Source organism: Marmota flaviventris, chromosome 15 (genome assembly GCF_047511675.1).
Source record: "Marmota flaviventris isolate mMarFla1 chromosome 15, mMarFla1.hap1, whole genome shotgun sequence".
Taxonomy (NCBI): Eukaryota; Metazoa; Chordata; class Mammalia; order Rodentia; family Sciuridae; genus Marmota; species Marmota flaviventris.
In genome coordinates this window covers 19,393,910-19,407,500 of record NC_092512.1, presented here as the reverse complement: position 1 = coordinate 19,407,500, position 13,591 = coordinate 19,393,910, and the positions used below count along the sequence as shown (strand labels likewise).

Here is a 13,591-nt window from a genome sequence, read left to right as displayed (position 1 = left end):
GTGGAAAGAGTGAAAGATATGTATCTACACATATATACAACACACATACACAAAATCACATATGGTGAAATCACTCTGCTTTTTATTTTTGGTAGTACTAGGGATCAACCTCAGGGCCTTGCACATGCTAGGCAAGCACTCTCACTGAGCTACATCCTCTGCCTTTAAAATGTAATACTAATTTCTCCAGGATGTAATCTCTTTTCTTTGTCTTTCTTTATCTCCAGCTATTGAAATAACTGTCCTTTTCTAGTCCACTGTAATTTAATTTCAGGCCCTACCCAAAGAAATACTGAAATATTATTTCTGTGAGTGGGGCTTTCTCTCTTAATTCACACCTATTGCCTTCACTCTTTGTCTAATTTCTACAGTCTTTCCTCCAGAATTTTTTTTTCTTGCATCTTGGCAGACCACTGAACACAAGTTCCCCCCAGAATATCTTTTCTTTCTCCTTTTCATTCCTGCAGATTCTCTCTTCACAGGTAGGTTTTTTTCTTCTTCAATCTTGGATCACCTGTTCTGCTGAAATTACATAACAGTAGTTGAGAACTCTTGTCATTGCTGCAGACTTCTTTCCATACTTATTTTCTCCTATTAAAATTCTTGTCACTTGCTGGGCATGGTGGTGCACGCCTGTAATCCTAGCAGTTCGGGAGGCTGAGGCAGGAGGATTGTGAGATCAAAGCCAGCCTCAGCAAAAAGTGAGGCACTAAGAAACTCAGTGAGACTTTGTCTCTAAATTAAATACAAAATAGGCTGGGGATGTGGCTCAGTGACTGAGTGCCCCTGAGTTTGATCCCTGGTACCTACCCCCAACCAAAAAAAAAAAAAAAATTCTTGTTAATTACTAAGGAGTCTCCATGTCTGTCTACTTTGAAATGTAGAATTGAAATGGAAGAAATTCTTGTCTGTTATAGAAGATTACATTTGGGTTGCCAATATTTTTTTTAAAAGTTGCTTTTTAATATCTATTTTGTAAAGTTTTAAACTCAAAATCACTAATTTGTTTACTTTTATTTTCTTCATAGTATTTATAGTATTAGCAATTCGAATTTCTTTTCTAGGTTTTCCATTACTATGGCCCTGCTTTAGAATTTGTTCAGATGGTACAATTATCAGATCTACCCTCCTGCTATGTGTCAGACATTGAATTTGAGTTGTATCCTTTCACTTGTGTGTTCATTTAAGATTACATTTTCTCTGTGTTAGAATGTTCTGGTGTAAACATTTAGTATATGTTTATTTTTATTTCATTGTACTCAGTGTTTTAGTGGTGATGCACAAATGGGACTCCTCATTGTTGAAGTGCTAGGGAAGGAAAAGGAAATTCTTCTTTGATCATGTCCTGAATTCTGTATTTTCCAATCAGAAATCTTTCTCTCTAGGCAAGCACTTTTGTTTTCATTCAGTATTTATTATTTTCTGTTGGTAGGGTTATAGAAGTAATACAGAAGTCATTGAGCCTTGCTTCTTCAATGCAGTTATACTGTTCTGTGCCTGAATACAGGCCAGATCTGCTCTCTCACACAGAGTAACATTAACTGAAATTCTGTCTTTCCTATACTCTGTCCAAACACCCCACATACATATTGTGTATGTTTGGTTACTTTTGTTGTTATTTTACTTAATGTTTAATACTTCCTAAAAATAACTACCTGCAGGTCATGGTGGTCTATGTCTGTAATCCCAGCAACTCAGGAGTCTGAGACAGGAGCATCACAAGTTCATCACCCTGGGCAACTAAGGTAGACCCTGTATCAAAAAAATAAAAGGCTGGGATTGTAGCTTAGTGATAGAGCATCCTTGGGATCAAACCCCAGTGCCACAAAAACAAAACAAAACAAAATCAAAAACCACTTCTCTTTTTTTAAATTCAGGGTGCATTTCCATGACTTCTGTTTTTCTGCTGATGAAATCTGTAAATGCTGTAAATTATAATACATAGTAGCCACTCATAAACATTGTAAAATTTTATTTTGTTAAAATTTTATTTTGTTAGCCCATGCCAAAATTTTCATTATTTTCTTTCAGATTCCTTTCTGCAGAAAAGATAACAGAAATGAGGGCATCAGAGAACCTTACCCAGCTGTTTGTCATCTGGCAGTACCAAATAACGTTTTTATTTTTAGTTGTTGTTTTTGAAGGGTTTTTGTTAGTTTGGTTTTGATGGGGGGTTGTTAAAAGATCAGGCTGGAGAGCCTTTTTCAGATTGATAAAAATCCTAAAAGACCTCCTCTACCATATTTAGGAGTTAAATTCTGTTCTAAAGATGATGAGGAACCATAGAAGGATTATAAACCAGGGGGCAGTTTAATCAGAAATCGACTTTACTATTATTATTATTATTATTATTTTGATACCTGGGATCAAACTCAGAGGTTCTTAACCACTAAGCCACATCCCCAGCCCTATTTATTTATTTAATTTTAACACAGGGTTTCACTAAGTTCTTTAGGCCTCACTAAGTTGCCGAGGCTGACCTAGAACTTTGGATCCTCCTCTCTTAGCCTCATAAGTTGTACCACTACACCTGTCTGGAAATAAATTTTAGATCTACTTTTAGTATTTTGGAAAACTGTGGAGCTTGATCTAACAAAGTAACTTTTGCAATGGAGAGCCAGGTTAAAGTATAGAATGTATTAAGAATGTAAAACAGAATATCATGATCTGCTACATGCTTGTAAAGTGAGGAGGCTGGATAAGAATTGGATGATTCCCTATGTTGATATAGATGCCACTGATTGAGATGACAAGGAAGAGAAGCAAGTTTCATAGAGGAAGAGTAACTCAAGATTGGGTAATAGTTTGAATGGTGATGGGTAGTTACACAATGGGTAGTTGTTAAAATTTTTATTCATTTTTACATGATTGTATAGAACCACGTAGTCAGTACCTCCTTGCCTGGCATTGTGACTGAGGGAGGTACTTTCAGATATAATGTGTTACCAATGTTGTTTTTATCTCTTAGCACCTGTTAGGTCAGAAGCTAGGTAGCATTTGACATATTTGTAGCATGTTTGATCCTTGCTTTTTGCCAGTGGTTTTTAAAATGTTTTCCATTGAAAATCTGGGGACTAAGAGAAAGTTTTCCTGAGTAGTGGTATTGGAAGATAAGTTGAGTGGACAAGGCTCTTGGCCCTCTCCTACTTCAGCCAGAGCAGCTGGCTGTTCTAAATGTTGACTTTCCAGATCTCACACCAAAAAGTTATCGGCACCCAAAAGGTTTGAAAAGCACAATTTAAATTGTTTTTATGGTTCCACCCCCCACATTTAAACATTAGAACGTTTATTTTCTAATAACATGCAATATTTTTTTTTTTCATTTTCCTGGCTTTAAGAAAAGTTCTACAACTTGAAAAAGAAAATCCTTAAGTACTGTATTCATGATTCCAGAAAAGGCAGAGGATTCCTAGTTTTGCTACTCATTACTTATTAGGTAGGGAAGAGGGAAGAATGTTACCAATCTGTGGGGAAAAGCAGACGAATTTATATATTCTTGAAATGTTCAAGTTTTCTTCCTGCCATTTTTGACATGATTGATGTATAAACACTAGTTGGCTGATGTATCTTTGTATACACTTAGAAAAATACATATGCTATCACGTATATTCACAAATAAAAATATTAAATAATAATAAAAATTCTAAGAATTTTTAGAAATATACTTAAGAAATGGATATTGTATATAAAAATTATTGATTAGGTACGGAATACTAGCTGTATTCTTACATTTTTATTCACAAATTTTTACAAATTTCTTTTTTTAAATTGATTTTATTTTTAAAATACATGCCAGCGGAATATATAAATTTCTTGTTCTTAGTTTATCGTAAAAATATTCAGAACAAATTTCTGAAAAACAGTCTTTAAAGGAAGGAATAATTGTTAATTTCTGTAGTAGGAATTTTTAATAAATGAATTTAAACAACTTGGGGTAGAGTTGAAATAATCAAACTTATTTTATAGAGTAGAATTATTTCACAGTTACTATTCCCTCATTTCTTTAACTCTGTGGTACAGAGGATTGACAGGAAATAACATCAAGCAGAATTCCATGTTGCTATTGGAGCAGATTTCTTCTCTGTGTGGCAAGGTATAGTAGAGAATTTTTATGGTGCTTGGTTTTTATACTTAACATTTTAGGATGTGTAATAAAAATTAATATAGCTTGTTAATCTATTTTTGCTTGATAACTTTTTTTTAATGTAAGAACATAATTTTGTCCCTAATTCATGTTAAAAAAAATTTGGACTTTTCACAGTAATATACTTTGCAGACCAAGTGATGTTTTGATTTTAGTAGAAATTTCAGAAATAAACTTCATAACTGGCAATTGCTTTAAAATTTCAAAATTTTAGAATGCATTATTGTTAACCTACTCTTTAAGGCAACATCTCATTTCAATTCTGTGGAAGACATTCACATTTACTATTTTCATGGTAGGGCAGGGGTGGAAGTGAGGAAAAGTTTTAAAACTTCACTGAATTATTATTTGTAAATTTCAGTTTTCCCTTAATTCCAATGATATGAATTAGATTTTAGCAATTTTAATATAGATATGTGTGCATCTCTTTCTCTGCACACACACACAGGCACACACACAGACTCACATACATATAATGATGTGCTAGAGTTGGTATATTTTTAACCTTTTTAAAATTAACTACTTTAATATAAATATGTGTATATTTCTATGTATATATATATATAATGATATACTAGAGTTGGTATATTTTTAATCTTTTTAAAACTATAATATAAAGAATTCTAAGTGGAATCATGTATCTAAAGTGAAAGTAAAATTTTTAAGAAGAAAAAAAATGTTTGGATTTGTTTCTGGTTATTTATCCAACTATTATGTTTCTGTGAAAATGATTTTTAATGCACAAGCTATTGACCATTATATGCATAACATTTTCTTATCATTTTAACAACAAATAGACTATAGCAAACACTCCTGAAGGGAGAAACTGATTATTGTAATTATAACATTTTTCCCCATGGTACTATAATTAAATCTTGGTTATAATTGCCTTAGAAAATTGATACAGTAAAAAAAATATATGATTTTATATTTAAGATGCTTGACTAGAAATACTGGGGAATCATAGGGGCCAAAGTATGTTGTTATAGTGTGTGCATGTATGAATATGTAACAACAAATCCTACCACCATGTACAACTATAATGCACCAATAAAAAAATATGGGAAAAAAGATGCTTGATTATATGATAACTTAATTTTTTACTTCCAGCCTCATTTTCCTATAAATTTAATAATGTTTTGAATGATGTATCAAAGTATTTATTTGATGAACTGGTCTTTGCATGAATATTTCAAGTAAAAGTCAGAAACATATCTATAATTTGTTTAATACACATATAAAATAATCCTGCAATAGTTATTGGAGATAAGCAACACTAATTTTAGGTGCAAGCTAAACTATTATTATTTATTATCAAATTTTCAGTTGTTTTGTTTTAAATTTCTTATATTAGATTGTCATTTTTATTGCTTTCTTGAACTATAGTTATGAAATGTTAGGACATACTTTATCAGTACATAGGACCTTATAAATCGGTTCTCACTTTAATGAAACAAAAGTGATAATATTTGGAAGCATATTATGTACTTTAGATAACAGATCTCTAAATTTTAAGCACTTTATTTTTCTTTAACATTGAGTCATAATTTGCATTTACATTTTTGAAAAAAAATAGATGTTTTTCTTTTTTTTTACACTGCCTATTGTGTGCCAGTTATTTGTTAGGTATTGGAGACAATTAGATAGCTTGGGAAGCTTTCATGTTGCTTAAGTTCTAATGGTTTATGTGATAACTCAGTAAATGTCTGTCTGAGCTTATTTATCTTTCCATCTGATTAGCCCCAAAATATAAATGAAAGCTTCTTGGAGTAAATTGCATTTTCCTAGTTTAGGAAAAGGGAAGATTAGGATTATTTAGAATCTGACATATACTAATCTTATGGCCAGGGAATATGTTTTTCATAGAGAGGAATTTCCAAAGCTGTAAGTGTGATTTCTGTAGTGACTGCTTGTTAGGGAGAACCTCCTGAAATGATGGAATTACAGTTTTGAAATGTTGCTTGACCTTTAAATTCTGGAGATAAAATGAGCCCCTAAAAGGATCACACTTAGATCTCTTAGAGCTATTTAATGATTAGTATATGGGTGAGAACAAGCTGTCAGAGACCAAGTTCATTATGAATGAAGTATAGACAGCTGACATATTTATTTGGTAGGGAATTAAATCTTGTGAGATTTAGATGTTTATTTTTATTTTTGTAGCAAATGTTTAAAAAAAATTAGGCCATCTCAAAGGAGTGACCAATTTTTATTTGCTGGGTCATGACACGTTTATATGGAGCTATGAGTTACTAATTGAACTGCATTTAGCATCCCTAAGATGTTGAGAAAGCTGTAGCTGTGCCTGATATGGCATATTCACATTACAGCCTCCCTGACCTTTTGGACCATACAGTCTTGTCATATATTCTGGGCTATGAAGTCTTATTTATGCAAGAAAGAATTAGGATTTAATGTTTGGGAAATTAGATGTATCTTTTATATTTGATTATTTTCTGTGTCTAAATATTTTAATCTTAATTACTAACACTTGACTATGTAAATTGTATCTGATGTAAAAAGATGGCTAGTTACCTTAGTAAAGACAAAAAGCATATTTATTTTTACCTTTCTATTGTGTTCCTAAAATATTTATTTTTATTCCTGTTAAATAAGAATGCATAAGTAAAAATAGTAAATAGCAACATAATTAGCACATTAAAGTATTAATTGAGCCAGGCATAGTAGTACCACCGCCTGTAATCCCTGCAATTTACTGAGGAGTCTGAGGCAGGAGGGTCAAAAGTTCAAGGCTAGCCTTGACGAATTAGTGAGACCCTGTCTCAAAATTTAAAAAAAAAAAGAAAGAGGCTGGGGATGTAGCTCAGTGGTAGAGCATCCCTGGTTTCAAGTCTCAACATTGCAAAAACAAAACAACCCCCCTGCCCAATCTAAACATATATACCTTTTTAAACATTTATCATTTCTTTATGGCATAATGTTCAAAATTAGTTTTTTGAAGTGTACTTTAGTTACATATGTAGTCACCCTAATGTGTAATAGTTCCATTCTTAATATGTAGTTTAAAGATGAGAAAAATGATCTGAAGAAGAGTATACCTCCCCTAGATGTTTGTATTGTTTGAAAAATTGCTTTTAAGAATCATTATTTATATAAATAGATTTTAATGTACTTTGATTTTGTCCCTGCTGTGAATATTTGCACATTTTAAAGAAAAATTACAAATGTAGGATTATGAAAATAGATAACAGTAAGTTCATATGGCATTAAAAAAAAAAAACCCAAATCAAATTGTCACATATCTTATATAACCAATCCATCCATTTAGATCAATTAGGTGTAATTTTGCATTTTTGACTAATACCTTGCCTAAATTTTTCCAAAATTGTTTTTTCTTTTTTTAAAATAGTGTTCTTTACTGGGATGTGCTGATTGATGTAGCTGCGTTTCTAAAATAGCTTTTAGAATTGTAATTTGTTTTATTTAGTCCTTTATCAAGCAATTTACCCAAGTTATTATGATTTTTTTTTTTTTTTTTAGCAAATACTTAAAAAGCATCTGTATGCCCAGCCCTGGGAATACAACAATGAATAGATTGACTTTGCTCAGAAATATGTCTGAGACTGCTGTATGTTTTCTAGGATACAATTCATTATCTTCTCTGTGGTTTTTACCTATTAGCATAAAATCTCTGATTTCTGGGAACAAAAGTTGCTGTATTGCTTTTAGACGTATTGTAATTTTGAAGCCAGAACAACAATCCATCCAAAGTTCTAAAATTATGGTTGGATAAGTAAGACATATTTTCTAGTGCTAGAACTCTCAGTCTCTCATTATTTTGCAGATACATAAAGAAATTATACCCACATCTGAATATAAAATAAACAGTATGAATAACAAGGTTTTCAGAGATGTATACCTAAGTGGAAAAGGGAGGACCAAGGCTTTGAATGCCTTTCCATGTTTTAATTTGTTTGCTTTCTTTCTTTCTTTTTAGACAGTGGGACATTATTTTTTAATTTTTTGCAGTGAAGTTGTTGATAGAGAAATACATGTTAAATAGGTGAAATATGAGGAGAAAGTTGTTATATGGCACTTTTTGAAGAGTGGATTCCAGTCTGCAATCAATAAATATATGTTCTGCTTTTCCAGGTTGGTGCTCTTTTTGTATTGCCATGCACAATTAGTAACATACTTATTCCACCTCCCAACCAACTTAGTTCAAGAAAATGGAAAGAATATATTGCTAAAAAGCCTAAGACAATCAGTGGTAAGTAGTAAATCTTTATTATTTTTACCATACAACACAGATAGTGTATTTATCAAATTTGAAATGAAGTTAATATTTCTTTATTGGAATATAATATTTAATTATTTTTAACCATTTTCATTAAAAATATATCAGTGATCAAAAGGCAGAAATTTTGTTTAATTAGATAGCTAATTATGTTGGTTTCTTAGAGACATTTCAGGAACCAAATAAATAAAATACAGTAGCTCACTTATATGGTGCATTAAAAAGGTGAACCTGTGGTGTCAATTTTCTGAAGAAATTAGAACTTACTTATTTAATGGTTTAACCATCTGCTGTGCAGTGTTCTAGGTGCTTTAAAAATTAAATGATTCACTTCTAACTTTATAAGAAATAATTCATTTGAACATAATAGAATATTAGAAAGGCAACAGAGTATAATATGGCCCAGGTTTAAGTCCTTGGAGAAATTACAGAACTGTTAACTCACAAAGTCAGGATTTATATAAAGATTTTTGTCAATTAACAATTCTTTAACTTTTCCAAGTTTCAGTTTCCTCATCTGTAAAGTGGGGATAAAAACACATCCATACCATTATTGTAAAAATTAAATTAATCATTTAAGTCTAAATCATTTAATTCTAATCATTTAATTAGGAATGGTTGTTAAAGAAAGAAAAGACACATAAACACAACATAGCTATAGAAGAGACCCAAGTATAGGTAGGGTCTTTGGAAATAACTACATTTAGATGAAAGTGGAGAAAAAGTTAGGAGATGATTTAATAAAGATGTTGGAAATCTCTAGTAAATTATAATCGTTAACATTAGTATCATAATACCATTTATTGCATTGTATAAGGTATTGAAAGAAGTATGAGAAATAAAAAGAGAGTCAGACTGTATCTTGAGTGGACCTTTGTGAAATTTGTAGTCAAGTGAGGAATGTATTTTAAAAAGCAATCATAAGGCTGTTTAGCCAGTGGTGTGAGGTAAAGAGAAGGTCACTTCCAGAGTGAGTGACCTGGCATATCCTTAGTAGCTCCAGGGAGGCTTCCAGGAGGAAAAACCACTACTACACCACAGTGCAGTTTAAACCTTCCCACCTACTCACATGGAAAATCGTATATCTGGGGATTTTAGAAGGTGCTGAAACAAAATCAGAAATAAATTTCCTAAGTGCCAATTATAGTTAATTTTCTTAGGCTTCATGAAATTATGGGATAATATCCATTTCTCAGCATCGCATACACAAAAGCTTGATACTATAAATTGAATGTTAACATCTAAATAAATTGAGTATATCCTTGATAACCCATCTCTTATTTTTTTCTTGAAACTTTCTACAACTTCAAATAGCTACTTTTTTTGAGGTTTTAATTTTAAGACAATTTATTGAAGCCAAGTGTGTTGACTGTAGTTTCAGTGACTTAGGAGGCTAAGGCAGGAGGATCATAAGTGCAAGGTCCTAAGCAACTTAGTGAGACCCTGTCTCAAAATAAAAAAATAAAAAGGGCTGATGTGACTCAGTGATAAAGCACCCCTGGGTCAAATCTCCAATACTAAAACAAAACAAAAAAAGATAATTTATTGATTTAGAATTTACTCAGGTTTTTTTTTTTTTTTTTTTGCATGATTTTTATTGAACTTGAAGAAAATATCATGTGGCTTGGTTTCATTTTTTTTAAAATTATTGCTTCTTGAAATCTACAGATTAATAGTGGTAACTTCTGAATAATAATAAGACATAGATCACATGATATTCTTTGAAGCCAAGTTGTTGATTACTGATTAGGCTGGATCATTAAGGGTTGATTAAACTGACACTTTACTGTATTTTTTTTTTTAAATCATAGAAGTAGCAACAAAATCAAATTTGATAGCTGATTAAGTTCTGTTCTACCTGTAACCCTTTCTGAAGGGGAAATTTATTACTTATCACATTAATAGAACTCCTTTTGTAAAAAGAGAGAAACTATGTTTTAGTATGAAAGTTTCAATAACTCTTGCATCCAGAAAATTTTAAATCCTTTCCCTTATCCCACTAATAGTAGCTCTCACTATCCCAAATAATATATCAAATCTCAGATCATTCCCCTAAATCGTAGCTGTTTCTCCATTACCTACAGAATTATGCCCAACTATACTGTATTCTTACACTATATATTGCGGAGTCACCTAACCAAACCCTGTACTCTTTCCTAAAACTATTTTCTGATTTTATTGCTTTGTGCTTTTGCTACTGATTCTTTCATTCATTGACGATTCATTCAATATGTCATTCATACCTTCCATTAATTAATTGAATATGAATCAGATATTGTATATCACTTATGATACTGTAATCTGGGGTTGCTGCTCAAGGAGGTAGAACTTTATCTTCTTGCCATGGAACTCATAACACAGAAAACAGGTATTGCAAAGAAATTATAAGTCTTATTGCAATATTGTATTTGGTAGTAACTGACTAGGAACAATCACTAAAGCATATCGCATGGAAAAAAGAAGGTGTATAATGGTGTTGCTACCGTTTGTGGTTAAAAAAAAACCTGTATGTGTAATGAGCGTTAACACATTTTTATATGCATTAAATATTCATGTTTTCAGTAGATATTTTTACTGAGCACCTACACTATACTAGGCACTATTTTATATGCTAGACCCAGCAGTAAAAGAACAAAATCCTTTCATTCATGGAGCTTATAGTGGAGGTTCCAGTTTTGCTTCTTTCCCCAGATAGCCATATAGCTAGGTCTCTCAATTTTTTCAGGTCTTTAATCCATAGTCATTTTCTCATTCAGGAACCATTTTGCTATGGCATCTAAAATTGCAAATTAACTCTTCTTGTATTATACCCAGCTTTGTTATTTCTCCTTTGTAATTACTGCTATCTAGTATACCAAATATGTGTCTGCCTTACAGAAATATTTGTTTAAAAATAAGTGAACTATACAATATATTTTCAGGTAATAACTGCTGTTGCAATAAATAGGGAAAGGCTTTGAATGGAGTCCATCTATGCAGTGTGAGCCAAATTTCATGCCTTGGTTTTTATTAGTTCATTAGGTTTTATCCCTTATAAAATATGTACTAATGTATTAATTTGGGCTATGTGATATTGCTGTTTTTAATATATCAGAATCACTAAATATCAGCAACTTCTTATAGTTTAAAATAGTGATCAATTTGAAGTATGTTTAAATTACAGTAGCAGAAGAGTGCTTTTTAAAAGTGATATTTAGTGATAGTGATATATTCAGAAATTGTTATATATGAACATTTTTTTTCATATATTTTTTGACCATTTGTATTTCTTCTTAGGTGAAGTGCTTGTTCAGTTCCTTTGCCCATTTATTGATTGGATTATTTGTTTTGTGGTGTTAAGTTTTTTGAGTTCTTTATGTATCCTGAAGATTAATGCTGTATCTAGTGTGCAGGTGGTAAAGATTTTCTCCCATTCTGTAGGCTCTCCAAGTTCTTGATTGTTTCCTTTGCTGTGAAGAAGCTTTTTAGTTTGATATCATCCCATTTATTGATTCTTGATTTTGCTTCTTGTGCTTTAGGAATCTTATTGAGGAAATCAGTTCCTAAACTGATAGGATCGAGAGTTAGGCTTACTTTTTCTTCTAGTAAATGCAGGGTCTCTGGTCTAATGCCTAGTTTCTTGATTCATTTTGAGTTGAGTTTTGTGCAGGGTGAGAGAAAGGAGTTCAAATTCTTTCTACTACATTTGGAATTTCAGTTTTCCCAGCACAGTTTGTTGAAGGGGCTATCTTTTCTCTAATGTATGTTTATGGTGCCTTTGTCTAGTATAAAATAACTGTATTTATGGGGGTATGTCTCTGTGTCTTCCATTCTGTTCCATTCATGACTGTGTAGGTACCAACACCAAGCTGTTTTTGTTACTGTAGCTCTGTAGTGTAATTAAGGCCTGTATTGTGGTGTCTCCTGCTTCACATTTTTTTTTTTTTTGCTGAGGACTGCTCTGGCAATTCTAGGCCTCTTATTTTTTCAAATGAATTTCATGACTGCTTTTTCTATTTCTAAGAAGAACCTCATTGGAATTTTAGGAGGAATTTGTATTAAATCTGTATGTTCAACATCTCTAGCAGTTAGACAAATGCAAATTAAAACTACACTGAGATTCCATCTCACTCTAGTCAGAATGGCAATTGTAAAGAATACAAGTAACAATAAATGTTGGCAAGGATGTGGGAAAAAGGTGTACACTCATACATTGCTGGTGGTACTGTAAATTGGTGCAACCATTATGGAAAGCAGTATGGAGACTCCTTAGAAAACTTTCAATGGGACCACGATTTGACCCAATTATCCCACTCTTTGGTTGATACATAGTACAGTGACAGTGCTACATCAGTGATGTGCTTATAGCAGGTCAGTTTACAATAGCTAAGCTATGGAACCAACCTAGATGCCCTTCAGTAGATGAATGGATAAAGAAAATGTGGTACAAATACACAATGGAATATTATTCAGCCATAAAGAAGAATGAAATTATGGCATTTGCTGGTAAATATCTAGAACTGGAGACCATCATGCTAAGTGAAATAAGCCAGTCCCTTAAAACCAAAGGCTGAATGTTCTCTCTGATATGTGGATGTTAACCCACAACAAGGGAGGGTAGGGAGGGGAAAAATAGAAATTCATTGGATTAGACAAAGGGAAATGAAGGGAAGGGAAGGTAGAGGAGAATAGAAGACAATAGAATTAATCAGACATAACTTTCCCATCCTTATATATGAACATGACTAGGATAACTCCACATCGTGTACAACCACAGGATAGGATCCTAATTAGAAGTTATATTCTATATACGTACAGCATGCCAAAATACAGTCTACTGTCATGTATATCTTAAAAGAACAAATAATAAAAAATAAATTGTTACATGAGAAATATACTAAAGAAATGTGAACTAATGAAATTATCTAACTTATCTAAAGAAAGACTTCTTTAATGATATATAATGAAATATATAATGAAAAATACCTAACTTACCCAGAGACACTTATGAATGTCATAAAAATTTAATGATTATCTGCAAATTCTCATAAATATGTAATAAAAATATTATCTACCAATGTTGAAAATGTATTCCATCCCAAATACTTTGCATTCATTGCCTCCAATTCTCAGAACAATAATGAAATGTAATTTTTTTACAATCTTTGTATTACAAATGAGAAAACTCAGGGTCAGGGAAAGTAAGAAAT

General features: G+C 31.9%; 1 protein-coding gene across 1 annotated transcript in view; it reads left to right on the top strand.

Moving 5' to 3' along the window:
* Mtbp (MDM2 binding protein) overlaps positions 1-13,591 on the top strand; it is a 70,494-nt gene that overhangs the window by 12,786 nt on the left and 44,117 nt on the right. Inside the window, exons 9-11 of the mRNA XM_027949466.2 lie at positions 1,065-1,159; positions 4,021-4,093; positions 8,258-8,375. Of these exons, the coding sequence (XP_027805267.2) occupies positions 1,065-1,159; positions 4,021-4,093; positions 8,258-8,375 (286 nt within the window). The remainder of the gene's footprint in view (positions 1-1,064; positions 1,160-4,020; positions 4,094-8,257; positions 8,376-13,591) is intronic.